Source organism: Apostichopus japonicus, chromosome 11, assembly GCF_037975245.1.
Source record: "Apostichopus japonicus isolate 1M-3 chromosome 11, ASM3797524v1, whole genome shotgun sequence".
Lineage (NCBI taxonomy): Eukaryota > Metazoa > Echinodermata > Holothuroidea > Aspidochirotida > Stichopodidae > Apostichopus > Apostichopus japonicus.
Window position 1 is genome coordinate 4,610,397 of NC_092571.1, and position 16,191 is coordinate 4,626,587.

Here is a 16,191-nt window from a genome sequence, read left to right on the forward strand (position 1 = left end):
ACCCCAGTCGGGTTGATTTCACCCCATCTAGCCCATGGACCAAACTTTTGCAATACCAAACTTTGTCAAAAGGTAGTAGTATGGATGTACATTACAAAAAGTGTAAAACTGACAAAATTCCTGGTCAGGAAGGGGTTGTCAGACCCCCCACTAAGTCACCCCCAGTAGGGTTGATTTCATCCCATCTAGCCCATGGACCAAACTTTGTCAAAAGGAAGTAGTATTGATGTACATTACAAAAAGTGTAAAACTGGCAAAATTCCTAGTCGGGAAGGTGTTGTCAGACCCCCACAAAGGTCACCCTCACCCAACCCCAAAAGGCGAGTTGATTTCACCCATTCTAGCCCATAGACCAAATTTTGTCAAAAGAAGGTAGTATGTCTGTACGTTAAAAAAAAGGAATATCTGACAAAATTGCTGTTCGGAAGGGGTTGTCAGACCCCTACAAAGAGCCCCTACCCATTGTCTTTTACCCATGAACTGAGATGATAAAAATATAAACATAATTATTACAAAAATAAATATTTAATGATTATATTTATGAGAGGAGATATTCTATGTAATTCAAAAGAGCCTTCAATGTCCATTATGGCTTGCCTTTCTTAATTGCTTCATCTTTTTTGGTGACAAGCAGTCCAAAGTTGCTAGGCAAGGAAGTGACTGAAACACAATGATGCTCCTGTTTTTGGTCAGTTTAAAACATTTTGATTTTTTTTTACTATAGCACCTAAGTAAAAATTATGGGTAGGCATCCCTGGCCTAATAAACATACTGATATAGATGAGAATCTTGTGGGAGGAGTTTCTCCTGCCTTTTGCTGGAAATGTTTTAATTCATAAGACAATACATTGACCCTCTTTGTCTTATGTCTGTATTACTGTACAACCTTGCCCACATCCTGTTATGTGACCATAGTTGGTCCTCCACTTTCACCAAATTGCTCTATTCCCATGTTTTATTCATGTAAAAAATAAGACCTGCTATAGTTAATGGCCTGCAACCCAGTTATCTGCTTGGTCCCATAATATATGGTGTTACAGCAGAGGTGGAACAAAAAAATATTGGGGACCCTTTGGCATATTAGATATCGTTAATAGGAACATTCTTCTAATTTCTGAAGCCTTTTCAAATAGTTATAGATATGACAGATCTATAATTGGTTAATCAAAGAAGTTTATTTGGGGGGAGGCTTGACCACTCAATTATATTATTGAAGCTGCCCCCCTCCAATGCTTCAGCTGTTTTTGTGTTACGAATGCATACTTTCCTTGTGCAATTGTTTTCATTTCATTTTTGGCATTTCCTTAAATATATATATATCCTATGGGTTAGATTTCTATAGTAGCTCACATTGTACTATTGCAACCAATAATTAAGTACTGATATTGTTTCTTTTTAAACCTACAATTGGTAACATATGCCAGTATAAAGATTATTTGGTTGAAATCAAGGAATATTTACAAAATCTGGAAGTTTAATTTGATTTACATCATAGGTGAAAAGGCAGTATTCCCCCTCCCCCCCCCCCCAAAAAAAAAAAAAAAAAACCAAGAGCATATTTCAACTATTTGATCTCTATTTAGTGTCTGATTTAGGGGGTGATGTGGCGGGTGTACCCTTCCCCTTTCAGACCACCCCAAAAAAGTTGTGTTCCAGACAAGAATGCTGGAAAATAAGTGCATTATTCAAATCGTGCAGACACTGCTTGTCTGAAAAATCAGATATCTGGATTTCCCTTTATTTTTATATCTAATAATTTTCACATTTTGAACCCAAATTTGGCAAATCAATCTTGATCGAGGCTTCATAACTGCGGTTTATCTGTCGAAAATCCTGTAACTGGTAAACTTTACCTTAGCAATTTGTTTACAAATCACACTTTACTTAAAATATTTGCAGAAGAGGTGGATTGATAAGATGGACACAATAGAATTATGCAAGTGACCTGATGGTGAACAATGACAGAGACGTACTGTATCATAGGAACTAATCAAAAAGACATAGACTTTTAAGAATAACCATTTGCATTTTAAAACCTTTAATCGCATTGTGCCCAATAACAGAAGGGCCTTAAAACTGAGTGAGGCCACATTCGCCATGTTTGTTCAAATGCAATGTTTGGTGGGGTTCTAGCTGTAACTATTTCCTCTTTTGTGGATGGTATTTCCTAAATTAAATTATCTTGTTAAATAATAATTATTATAGTTTTCCATGACTGTTTGTCATATTGAAGACACAAGTATGGTAATTTCCAGTCCAAACAACCATGTTGAACAAGCAAACTTATTCTACCAACATGAACTGGGGCTGGTCCTGTTGAAAGCATGTTGTTATTTTCTACATTTTTCATGCAAAGGAATCTGCTTTACAAGTGTAAAAACTTTTCATATTTAACATTTGTTCCTGGTTCTACATGTATCCATTTCTTGCTTTTACGGTATATATTATGTTACACAAATACAAAAGTGGCCCATGTGACCAGAATGGGTACATCTTTGCTTTCAGACCATTGGGTAAGTTTTTCCATGTTTTATAATACAATGTCTTGAATACTTTCTTTAAACAAAATTCTGGTCTATGATTAGATTGCGTGAATTGAATTGGCTGGGTGGGGGCACCTTTTGGGGGGTCCGAAAACCCCTTCCCGACCAGCAATTTTGTCAGATTTTCCTTTATTTTAATGTACAGACATACTAATTCCTTTCGACAAAGTTAAGTCTGTGGGCTAAGATGGGGTGAAATCAACCCGCCTTTTGGAGTGGGTGAGGGTGACATTTGTTGGGGTCTGACAACACCTCCCCGACTGGGAATTTTGTCAGTTTTACTTTTTGTAATGTACATCCATACTACTAACTTTTGACAAAGTTTGGTTTTGCCAAAGTTTGGTCCATGGGCTAGATGGGGTGAAATCAACCCGACTGGGGGTGACCTAGTGGGGGGTCTGACAACCCCTTCCCGACCAGGAATTTTGTCAGTTTTGCCTTTTTTGTAATGTACAGCCATACTACTTCCTTCTGACAAAGTTTGGTCCATGGGCTAGATAGGGTGAAATTAACCCGACTGGGGGTGACTTAGTGGGGGGTCTGACAACCCTTTCCCAACCAGGAATTTTGTCAGTTTTGCCTTTTTTGTAATGTACAGCCATACTACTTCCTTCTGACAAAGTTTGGTCCATGGGCTAGATGGGGTGCAATCAACCCGCCTTTTGGGGGTGGGTCAGGGTAAACTTTGTGGGGGTCTGACAACCCCTTCCCGACCAGGAATTTTGTCAGTTTTGCCTTTTTTGTAATGTACAGCCATACTACTTCCTTCTGACAAAGTTTGGTACATGGGCTAGATAGGGTGAAATTAACCCGACTAGGGGTGACATAGTGGGGGGTCTGACAACCCTTTCCCAACCAGGAATTTTGTCAGTTTTGCCTTTTTTGTAATGTACAGCCATACTACTTCCTTCTGACAAAGTTTGGTCCATGGGCTAGATGGGGTGCAATCAACCCGCCTTTTGGGGGGTGGGTCAGGGTAAACTTTGTGGGGGTCTGACATCACCTTCCCGACCAACAAGTTTGTCAGTTTTTCCATTTTTGTAACATACTACCATGCTACTTCCTTTTGCCAAAGTTTGGTCCATGGGCTAGATGGGGTGAAATCAACCCGACTGGGGGTGACTTAGTGGGGGGTCTGACAACCCCTTCCCGACCAGGAATTTTGTCAGTTTTGCCTTTTTTGTAATGTACAACCATACTACTTCCTTCTGACAAAGTTTGGTCCATGGGCTAGATGGGGTGAAATTAACCCGCCCGGGGGGTCTTTTTCAGGGGGTCTGGGGTCTGAACCCGACCACTGGGGTTGAGCTGACAATTTTTTTGTGAATGGCCTAGATGGTCTAAGTAACTTTAAGGGGTCAAACCTTCTGGGCTAAATGGGGTGAAATCATATGGGACAGGCTTTTGGCCTATTTGGGTTTAATTGTTATTTCAAAATTTCATCAATGTGAAGGTGTGACATTGCAAAGAAATAAAAGACAATTTGGTTTCCTTGTGAGGTTATTTTACAATAAAATGCATAATTGGACTTAACTTACAGAAAATATTTATCATTACAGGCCTTACAAGTAGTTTGTGTCAGTGAAGTTACTTGGTGCATTCAAACTATCCATGGGAAAGGCAATTCTAGGATGAACAGGAAATTTTCCCATTTGGTAGTTATTATGTAGACAACAGTATACTCCCATCTTATAAGGAAGAAACCATTGAAATAGTGCACTTGTTTTCTTTGCAACTTCGAAAGGAATGTCTCAGATTTCATTTATAAACATGCCTTACAGCCAGATTGAACTCTCATGAAGTCATTACAAGAAGACCATAGGCCTATGTGAGAGCTGGATGGGATCATATGTCTTGCTACTGGGAACAGTCACTAGAGAGGAGGAATGCATATGGTATCACTACAAGCATGTACTGTAACCCATTTGCACAGTGATAAAGCTTATGCATTTGGAAAGAGTCTGCATAGAGAAAATTCATGCTCTGTCCAGGGAGTTGTTATGGACAACTCCCTGGTTAGACCAGTAGTCTCATTTTATTCACAACAAATGGGCACTTTATGAATAAACCATTTACTTTTTTGGGGGGTCATGTTGGGGGGGGGGTTTCTTTTAGTTTTGACTTCAAAGGTTTGTTAACTGCCAGGTACATTGTATTACTGTAGCGCTTCCATGGTATTAGCACATACAGTCTGCTTTATAGATAGTCAAGTTATCTGATTAAAATGTGAAACTCTCAGTACAGTCTAAAGAAGAGAAGTTTATTTCACTGGTAGCATTGTATCAGACCTTAAATGTTTTGGTTCCTTGTATATCATATTTATTAACGGGGTCACAGCCTCACAGGGTCATATGTGTGAATATGCAAATTGTAGAACTGCAAATTTAAGTTAGATTTTAACAGGTACATTACATGATGGTTATATTAAACTTGGTATCATGCATATTACTATTACAGAACTTGAGAAACCACAGTGGTTATTAACCTTTAACACACGGCTAAGTACCGTTGTCTTTGAGATATTGCTGCTCTTGTTGTTTTATCTTACTTGTTTTTTGAGTTAGTCATAAACTAACATTTTTTGTCAAGTTTTGCATTTCCACGGTAACTCACATTAATTTTTGATGTTTTTCGTCTTCTCTTTGTACCATATATTTTACTAACACAACATTACTTCTTCTATAGTAGTTACCACAATGCTGACGGCATACCTAAGTAAAAAAAAAAAATCAAAAATTTGCTTCATGTAGATTGTATAGGGAAAATTGAGTCGGTAACTCACGTACATATCTAAAAGCGCCAAAACTGGTAAACAAATTTTACTTAAAAAGTGTCCTCATACTAAGTGAACTCTAAGACAAGTGAAATTTGGTAGTTATACCTTACCTACTATAGTAAACATATAGGTTGCCAAAAAATTCCTATATCATTGTCCAGTTGCATAAAAATGATGCAAGACACGGTAACTCACGTTACAATTTGTCCACGCATAACAGTTAATAAAAAATAAGTTGCTGACACAATTCAATCTTACTAATTTTTATGTAACAGTTTCAAGCTTTAATAAAATTACTTCTTGTGTTCACTTTGTAACACAGTGTAACTGTTATTAACTTATTTGCAGTTTCATATTATGTAGGAATCACTGCAGTGCTCCATATCATTCAACAGTAGAGCCAATGAACAGTGGAGGAAATGGCCAAAACAATTGACATCAATGATAAAGTTTGTTAAATTGCAAGTGGCGAGGTTAAATAGGCCCTGTGATAGTATTGAGGAATATTTCATGTTGATCCGAGGTAATCCGGGCGAATTTCGCGAAAATTTTTCTAACTCCGAAAAACACATTGAGACACTTTGTGGGTAGAAAAATGAAGGAAGGCCATTTGGGCCAGTGAGGGTGTACAGTGTTAAAAGATTACCAGGGCATTCTAGACACGGTAGAATGCGGTGCATAGGTTGTGGGGAGACAGGTAAGTGGGGAACGAAGTAAATATATAAACCAGTAAGTTTTATAATATCTATATGGTTATGGGTTACTATGTCTAACACTGTCTAACAGCATTAGCAGCCCCCGTTTCTTATATCTGGCCTAGCTTAATGTACCAAAATCAAAATTCCTTTTAGCATACGAAAGGGTTAAATTGTAAGACATTTACACGCACATTAACTAGTGTTTGCAAGGGGTATCCGGGTACCCACCCGTCGTGATACTACCCGGTTCCTAACTTATTACCCGAATCCTATGCAAAGTGTGACATTTTTTTTTGCATACCGATGGTTATGCAAGATTTTCCCATTGACTTAGTGTGGTGTTAGGCTACCATGTGGTCAAAGATAATAGCAATAATATAAGTATTCCATAGATATCTTATAACTGTGTCACAATTTCAGCAAATAAACAGATGGTTAGGCTAGATTACCCGATTGACTTAGTGAGGTGTTAGGCTACCATGTGGAAGAAATTGAAAGAATTTTTACAATTATTATTTTTTCATTCATTTATTTCATAAATGGAAAGACTGACATTTACCAGATGTTATTAATGGATTATAGACGGGATAACTAAAAAATAGTGATAATCGCAAGTGGTTTTTAACTAATTGTTATTCCATAATTGTCTACTACACTGACATTATAAGCATGATAATACTGTATGATAACTCACGTAACATGGTAACTCACGTTACCATTTGCATCACCTACCCTACTTAACATAGTGGGGTGCACAACATTTCTTTACTTGTTTCACATTTGAGATGATGAGTAGAAACCAAAATCCAATTATGAGATTTTTAATAGTGTCATATTTGATGTATGGGGAAAAAATAATAATTTCAATAACTCATGTTACATCAGCTACAGTACATAGAGGTTTGAATAAAGCAAAAAATATATTATTTTTGATTATATATTCAAAAGGTTGGTAGTGATATCTGAAGTTAGTGCACTATGTAAGCAATAAATGTACAAATCAGTTGAGTATTACCATTTAATTTCTTAGGAGAACAAAAACAAATTTGTTAATAATTTGTGCACAAAATTTGCATTACAGCATCCTTTCACTTCATATGCAAATTTCTAAAATTCAATCAATATTTAGGAAGGTATCATATTGATTCCACAAACTTGGATATGTTTGCAACAACATTTAACCAATGACAAAATGTGATTGCAGATTTTATATTTTGAGCCCATGTCCACTTTTTCATGGAAATGCCCATTGGACATTTCTGTAATTTTAGTTGAAGTGGCATTTCTTACATTATTTCAGTACTTCTCACTTAAAAGATGAGCTAGCTACTTGGAACTACATGGAGCCAGTATCGGGTGATGTATGTATAGGTTTATTTCAGGTTAGGATGTCTAAAACATCATTTTGCTTCTGCTTTTAACTGCTTTCAAAGTCACTGCATGTGTTTTCTTGATGTTATATGTTTTGTGATGTTATCTCTTTTTGTGTAGTTTCATAAAAGGATCACCCCACAACAGGACTGCTTCCATCATGTTGAACTAAAGTGCGATAAGGAAGGCTTTGAAGTGAGGTACAAGTGTTTGCCCTGGGGGAGCACCAAGCTCAATGGCTTGCTGAGCACTTGGGCCATTCTATGGCTGTTCACCATCAACATTATAGGCTTCCAACAGCACCCTAGAAAAGGCAAAAGTAGCAAAACTACTCATGGCAGTCGACTCGGGCAAGTCTTCAAATTTTGTTGGGAGGACCTTAGACGAGATCTCGTTGGACGAAATAGGTATGTTTACAGAAGTTAAAACTGCAATGAGATGGCTGGGCTGTATAAATAAATCACCGCACGTAGGAGAGCAGAACTATTGCACAACTATCGTATATGTGTAGATTTTGACTCGCAGATGAAACGCACCAAAACAAAAAATGAAATAAAAGTGACATCATGCAAAGTCTGCTGACAATGCTGGGGCATTTTGTACTACAGATCTTTGAAGATGACACCACCTATTTAAGAATGTATTTCTGATACTAGTCTGTACCTTGGGTCATTAGTTTTTAAAGACATATCCTTCATTCTCTAGATTCAAGTCACTAAACTGCAATATAGATGGTAGCTGCGGGTTGAATTTGTTGTTTGTGTGGAAAATTTCTATATAAAAAAAAAGCATGTTCATAAGTGCATCTTAAGTTTGCCTAACATTTATGTTTGGATCAATTACTGTTGATGTACTACTGGATTCAAAGTTTGCTAATATGAAAGCTGGGTAAATTTTAAAGAATGAGGGCAGTGAACCAATTAGTCTACTAAGTATGACATACTTAACAACTCTTATAACATTAGTTAGGGTCTTCCAAATCTTGTATAAAACAATCCTTACATTTTATGAGAAATCATGTTACTTTCTGAGTGTTATGTAGGTTGCTGAGCTAATTTCATAGAAAAAACTTTTTCCTCTACAGAACTTACTCAGGTCTTGGAGGAGGAAGGTGAAACAATTGAGCAGAATGAAAAGATGGATAAAATGACTTCAGGTGAGAAATGTCACTTGTTGTGGCTTTGATCTAAAGACCTACTTCATTGAATGAATCAAAGTTTTGATGTGTATTAGTTTTATGTGTGCTGCTGTAAATGTAATGCATAATTTTATTTCTGTTTTACAGAAATTCCTGAACATTCTGAACAGATGTGTTATAGAGCTAAGGATGCTCAGCCAAGTACCTCAAAAACAGAAAGGAAACCAAAAAACACTTCCGGTAAGAAATGTTAGTTGTGGCTTTGATGTATATTGAGTGATGAAGGCTACTGAGTAGACAGATGGACTGTCTGCGTACTTTGTATGTTTATGGATTTCTTTCTCACCTGGTGATGGAGAAAAAATGAGAATAACTAACTAACTTTCCAAATGCTCATCTTGGAAACACAAATTGAGAAGCACTAGCAAAGCCTAGTTTCATAACAAAATACTTAAACTTGAGGCATAAAATTTGCTATGGTTGGTGATAGTCGATTGAATACAAACTTATTTTAAGTACATTTATTTTTCTATATATGTCCTGCTTTTTGAAGAGTGGTTAGCTCCTTTGTAGCAAACTTTAAGCAGCTTTTTGCATTTTGTCGCCATTTTCCACCCTTGTGACATGTCCATCAAGTTTTCTACATGTATCAATCACAAAAAAGCAAACTAAGATATTCAGCAATTCTTTTTCAGAAAATTTCTTTGAGACAATGTTGAAAGTTCTAACTTTTTTCTTTTAATTTCACCATTTGAAGTTAGATTTCTTCTTTTGTATGACGTTATGGCATTGTGAGGTCAATGAGGTTGTGAAAATCATACAAAAGGATGCAGAAAGTTGCAAACTTCTATTACCTAAATATTGATATATTTCTTGTCTTCAAGTATTATATAGATACTGCATACTTACTAAGACATGTCCTTGTTAAGTTTAAATTGTTATCTTGTCCTTTGATAAGAGAATAGTCTATCATATGCATCCTAGCCACTTCATGTGTTGTTTCTGACAGGAATGTGTCATAAACTATGAATTCCACCTTCTGAAATTGATGAGTATACAGTATAAAAATATTAATATCTCAAAGAGTCAAGGAATTTATTTTGGTATGTTGCATGACTGATAGAAGTTATCCATTTATGTTTTTTGCAATGCCACAAAAATTTTCGACTTTGAGTCACTGTCTAATTTTGAAAATAACAATTATATTGATAAATGAAGTGACTTAGTTTTCCTGTATTTTGGCATTTCTCTCTTTAAAAGGCATTCCAAGAAAGTGGCCAGAAGAAGACAAGGATATTTTAACTAAACACTTCAAGAAATACATCAAGAGAGGGACCATTCCTGGAAAGGATAAGATTTTAGTATGCATGGAAAATTATCCAGCCAATTTTTCAGGAAGGACCTGGAAAAACATTAAGGATTGCATTAGAAACATTTCGTCATCATTAAAACTGCCAAGCATTTAGACGCGACATTTTTTAATTTTTTGGCTTTGTGTAGATGCCAAAGTATAAGTATTTTCCTAGAGTGGCAATGGTTTATTAGAGAATACTGAGTACACTTTTTGAGTACAATATCTGCTATCTTTCTGCTACATTTTTTCTGTTGAGAAAATAGTCCAGAATTGTGTCTGAGAGTTTGTGGAGGGGGGGGGGGGGCGGGGACATTGGGGACAAGTATTATACAAAATTGGGGACAAGCATTATTACAAAATGACAAAAGTCCAGCGTATTTTCATAAAGTGGCAATGCCAGCTGCACTGGCATTATTAGAGAATACTGAGTACAGAGAATATACAGTTATGCATTAAGCATATACACATTCCACCATATTTGTACAAAATGACAAAGTCCAGAGTAATTTCCTAGATTGGCAATGCCAGCTTCTCTGGCATTATTATAGAATACACAGTAAGGTTTTTTACTGAGTACACTTTCTGTTCCATTTTTTGCTGCAGAAAAAAAGTCCAAAAGTGTGTCTAATCTGAAGTATGTACCTAGACTGGCTATGCCAGCTTCACTTATAGAAAACACAAGCATTATAGGAGAATATACAGTTTAATGCATTAGGCATATACACATTCCACCATCTTTTTACAAAATGACAAAAGTCCAGCATATTTTCATAAAGTGGCAATGCCAGCTGCACTGGCATTATTAGAGAATACTGAGTGCATATTCTGAGTACACTTTCTGCTACAATTTTTTGTTCAGAAAAAAAGTCCAGAAGTGTGTCTGATAGATTGATAAATCATTAGAGAATACACAGTTAGGTATTCACTGAGTACACTTTCTGCTGCACTTTTGTTTTTGCAGGGAAAAAATGGCCAGCATTGTATCTGATAGCAGGTTGTGGGGAGTGGGGGGGGGGGGGTCATGAGCATTATATAGAACAATACACAGTTGTGCATTTGGTTTTGAAACAACTTTGTTTGTCATGGCTGCACTGCATTGATGTCAAATGGGGTGCCTTTGCCTACCTCAGTATTTGAGACAGTGGTCAGATGCTGGGGTATACACTGTAGTCCGTAGGACGGGGACATTAAATGGCGGTCCCGGTAGCAGGAATGGGAGCAAAATCACACACCTGCCTCGTTATCCTTTGAACACTTATCGTAAAGAGAAGGCTTGAAATAAGCCGGTGTTCGTCCACGATCTAACACGTATATATGGCCTCAAATAAGCTAATGTCAGGCTTCTTCATCTTTGGGTCTCTAAACTAAACTATTTAACATAAACAAGAGCATATACGCTTTCCATTATTTTTGTACAAATGACAAAGTCTAAAGTATTTTCCTGGAGTGGCAATGCTAGCTGCATTGGCATTATTGGAGAATATAATTTTTTCAGAAACAAAGTCCAAAAGTGTATCTGATTGTGTGTGGGTGGGGGCACGATCATTATAGGAGAATATCCAGTAATACATTCCATATGCATTCCATCATCATTGTGCATTGGCATTATTGGAGATTATAATTTTTTTTTTCTCAGAAATAAAGTCCAAAAGTGTATCTGATTGTGTGTAGGTGGGGGCACTAACTTTATGATAGGAGAATAAACAGTTATGCATTGAGCATATTCCACCATCTTTGTACAAAATGACAAAATTCCAAAGTATTTTCCTAGAGTGACAATGTCAGCTGCACTACCATTATTGGAGAATATAATTTTTTTGGAAAAAAAGTCCAAAATTGTATCTGATTGTGTGTGGGTGGGGGCACGATCATTATAGGAGAATAAACAGTTATGCATTGAGCATATTCCACCATCTTTGTACAAAATGACAAAATTCCAAAGTATTTTCCTAGAGTGACAATGCCAGCTGCATGGCATGATTGGAGAATATGATTTTTTGTTTTCAGAATAAAAGTCCAAAAGTGTATCTAATTGTGCGTAGGTGGGGGCACGAGCATTATAGGAGAATATACAGTTATGCATTGAGCATATTCCACCATCTTTGTACAAATGATAAAGTCCAGAGTATTTTCCTAGAGTGGCAATGCCAACTGCATTGGCATTATTGGAGAATATAGTTTTTTTCAGAAACAAAGTCCAAAAGTGTATGTGATTGTGTGTGGGTGGGGGCTCGAGCATTATAGGAGAATAAACAGTTATGCATTGAGCATATTCCACCATCTTTGTACAAAATGACAAAGTCCCAGAGTATTTTCCTAGAGTGGCAATACCAGCTGCACTGGCAATAATGGAGAATATAATTTTAATTCAGAAAAAAAGTCCAAAAGTGTATCTAATTGTGCATAGGTGGGGCACGATCATTATAGGAGAATAAACAGTTATGCATTGAGCATATTCCACCATCTTTGTACAAAATGACAAAATTCCAAAGTATTTTCCTAGAGTGACAATGCCAGCTGCACTACCATTATTGGAGAATGTAATTTTTTTGGAAAAAAAGTCCAAAAGTGTATCTAATTGTGCGTAGGTGGGGGCACGATCATTATAGGAGAATATACAGTAATGCATTAAGCTTATTTGCATTCCATCATCATTGTGCATTGGCAATAATGGATATTATAATTTTTTTTTTCTTCAGAAATAAAGTCCAAAAGTGTATCTGATTGTGTGTAGGTGGGGGCACGAGCATTATAGGAGAATAAACAGTTATGCATTGAGCATATTCCACCATCTTTGTACAAAATGACAAAGTCCAGAGTATTTTCCTAGAGTGGCAATACCAGCTGCACTGGCAATAATGGAGAATATAATTTTAATTCAGAAAAAAAGTCCAAAAGTGTATCTAATTGTGCGTAGGTGGGGGCACGAGCATTATAGGAGAATAAACAGTTATGCATTGAGCATATTCCACCATCTTTGTACAAAATGACAAAATTCCAAAGTATTTTCCTAGAGTGACAATGCCAGCTGCACTACCATTATTGGAGAATATAGTTTATTTTGGAAAAAAAGTCCAAAAGTGTATCTAATTGTGCGTAGGTGGGGGCACGATCATTATAGGAGAATAAACAGTTATGCATTGAGCATATTTCACCATCTTTGTACAAAATGACAAAGTCCCAGAGTATTTTCCTAGAGTGGCAATACCAGCTGCACTGGCAATAATGGAGAATATAATTTTAATTCAGAAAAAAAGTCCAAAAGTGTATCTAATTGTGCGTAGGTGGGGCACGAGCATTATAGGAGAATAAACAGTTATGCATTGAGCATATTCCACCATCTTTGTACAAAATGACAAAATTCCAAAGTATTTTCCTAGAGTGACAATGCCAGCTGCACTACCATTATTGGAGAATATAATTTTTTTGGAAAAAAAGTCCAAAAGTGTATCTAATTGTGCGTAGGTGGGGCACGATCATTATAGGAGAATATACAGAAATGCATTAAGCTTATTTGCATTCCATCATCATTGTGCATTGGCAATATTGGATATTATAAAAAAAAAAATCTTCAGAAATAAAGTCCAAAAGTGTATCTGATTGTGTGTAGGTGGGGGCACGAGCATTATAGGAGAATAAACAGTTATGCATTGAGCATATTCCACCATCTTTGTACAAAATGACAAAGTCCAGAGTATTTTCCTAGAGTGGCAATACCAGCTGCACTGGCAATAATGGAGAATATAATTTTAATTCAGAAAAAAAGTCCAAAAGTGTATCTAATTGTGCGTAGGTAGGGGCACGAGCATTATAGGAGAATAAACAGTAATGCATTGAGCATATTCCACCATCTTTGTACAAAATGACAAAATTCCAAAGTATTTTCCTAGAGTGACAATGCCAGCTGCACTACCATTATTGGAGAATATAATTTTTTTTGGAAAAAAAGTCCAAAAGTGTATCTAATTGTGCGTAGGTGGGGGCACGATCATTATAGGAGAATAAACAGTTATGCATTGAGCATATTCCACCATCTTTGTACCAAATGACAAAGTCCCAGAGTATTTTCCTAGAGTGGCAATTCCAGCTGCACTGGCAATAATGGAGAATATAATTTTAATTCAGAAAAAAAGTCCAAAAGTGTATCTAATTGTGTGTGGGTGGGGGCACGAGCATTATAGGAGAATAAACAGTTATGCATTGAGCATACTCCACCATCTTTGTACAAAATGACAAAATTCCAAAGTATTTTTCTAGAGTGACAATGCCAGCTGCACTACCATTATTGGAGAATATAATTTTTTTGGAAAAAAAGTCCAAAAGTGTATCTAATTGTGCGTAGGTGGGGCACGAGCATTATAGGAGAATAAACAGTTATGCATTGAGCATATTCCACCATCTTTGTACAAAATGACAAAATTCCAAAGTATTTTCCTAGAGTGACAATGCCAGCTGCACTACCATTATTGGAGAATATAATTTTTTTGGAAAAAAAGTCCAAAAGTGTATCTAATTGTGCGTAGGTGGGGGCACGATCATTATAGGAGAATATACAGTAATGCATTAAGCTTATTTGCATTCCATCATCATTGTGCATTGGCAATATTGGATATTATAAAAAAAAAAATCTTCAGAAATAAAGTCCAAAAGTGTATCTGATTGTGTGTAGGTGGGGGCACGAGCATTATAGGAGAATAAACAGTTATGCATTGAGCATATTCCACCATCTTTGTACCAAATGACAAAGTCCCAGAGTATTTTCCTAGAGTGGCAATTCTAGCTGCACTGGCAATAATGGAGAATATAATTTTAATTCAGAAAAAAAGTCCAAAAGTGTATCTAATTGTGTGTGGGTGGGGGCACGAGCATTATAGGAGAATAAACAGTTATGCATTGAGCATACTCCACCATCTTTGTACAAAATGACAAAATTCCAAAGTATTTTTCTAGAGTGACAATGCCAGCTGCACTACCATTATTGGAGAATATAATTTTTTTGGAAAAAAAGTCCAAAAGTGTATCTAATTGTGCGTAGGTGGGGGCACGATCATTATAGGAGAATATACAGTAATGCATTAAGCTTATATGCATTCCATCATCATTGTGCATTGGCATTATTGGAGATTATAATTTTGCATTGAGCATATTCCACTATCTTTGGGGAGGAGGGTGGGGGACACGAGCATTATAGAAAATACACAGTTCTGTATTGAACATAAGCATATATGCTTTCCATTATTTTTGTACAAAATAACAAAGTCCAAAGTAGTTTCCTAGAGTGACAATGCCAGCTTCACTTGCATTATCCGAGAATACACAGTTAGGTATTCACTGAGTACACTTTCTGCTACAATTTTTTGGCAGAAAAGATCCAAATCGTGTCTGATAATGGGTGATGTGGGGGTGGGGGGTGGGGGAAATGAGCATTATAGGAGAATACACAGTTCGGCATTGAACATAAGCATATGCTTTACATTATTTTTGTACAAAATAACAAAGTCCAGAGTATTTTCCTACATTGGCAATGCCAGCTTCACTTATAGAAAACACAGGTATTGCTGTATTTTGCTTCATTTTCCCCTGTAACACAAAGAGTACAATGTTTTTCACATTTGTTATTATGGTTATTATTAGTTATCACTTGTTTGTATTTGCTATTATCAGTTATTTTGGTTTTTATTGAACATAATTGAATATATAATTGAAATATATTTAACATGTGTGCAAAGTAGTTACCACTTCTTTAATGCTTTGTTGTCATCTTTCTATCTCTCAAATGTGTTGAGCTGCTAAGCTATTTATGCTAATTCAAGATTCACTTTGCAACACTGTGTTTGCAACACTGTAAAAGTGTTTAATGTAACAAAGTTAACTGTTATTATTTCTATGTGGTTTTCTGAGTCAAAAATAATTTTGCAGCCGCTCCATTTCTGAACCTTTTATTCTGAAACTAGTACTATGTATTTATGATGAAGCAAAAAGAAGTTACTATTTGGAGTTGATAAATCTGTTCTTTTCTATGACTCTTACACGGTTTTAGGGATCAAATGGCCCAAATCGGGCTCAAACACAGTCTTCATGAACAATATGTGTAACTTCATTTCTATGGTTACTCAAACACATGTTTACCTGCTCGACTTCAGTTGCCCAATCAGATCATATGAACAACTGAAACAAATGTCTACAGGAATTCTGTACACATGGATTATCTGTGAATTCCTCAAATTGCTTTCTGGGATAGCTGACGCATTTGTATCATGCAACCGGTGTCAAAGCTCAACCTCGTAATATTTCAACCAAGTTAGTGTACA

At 36.3% G+C, this 16,191-nt stretch overlaps 2 protein-coding genes across 4 annotated transcripts in view; both read left to right on the forward strand.

Annotated features, from left to right (window-relative positions):
• The window catches only part of LOC139976495 (uncharacterized), a 49,948-nt gene extending 34,326 nt beyond the window's left edge, over nucleotides 1-15,622 (forward strand). Inside the window, exons 2-6 of one of the 3 annotated variants that reach the window (XR_011796187.1) lie at nucleotides 7,509-7,795; nucleotides 8,473-8,544; nucleotides 8,674-8,766; nucleotides 9,787-11,922; nucleotides 12,288-15,622. Coding sequence is in view for 1 of the 3 variants with exons in the window: in XM_071985299.1 (XP_071841400.1) it covers nucleotides 7,723-7,795; nucleotides 8,473-8,544; nucleotides 8,674-8,766; nucleotides 9,787-9,992 (444 nt within the window). In the remaining 2 variants the exon portion in view is untranslated. Of the gene's footprint in view, nucleotides 1-1,625; nucleotides 2,514-7,508; nucleotides 7,796-8,472; nucleotides 8,545-8,673; nucleotides 8,767-9,786; nucleotides 11,923-12,287 lie in introns of those variants that run through there. The other 2 variants (XR_011796188.1, XM_071985299.1) reach the window with 2 other exon arrangements.
• Nucleotides 1-16,191, forward strand: part of LOC139976370 (protein ELYS-like) — a 165,745-nt gene that overhangs the window by 47,302 nt on the left and 102,252 nt on the right. The gene's annotated exons all lie outside the window — the stretch shown is intronic.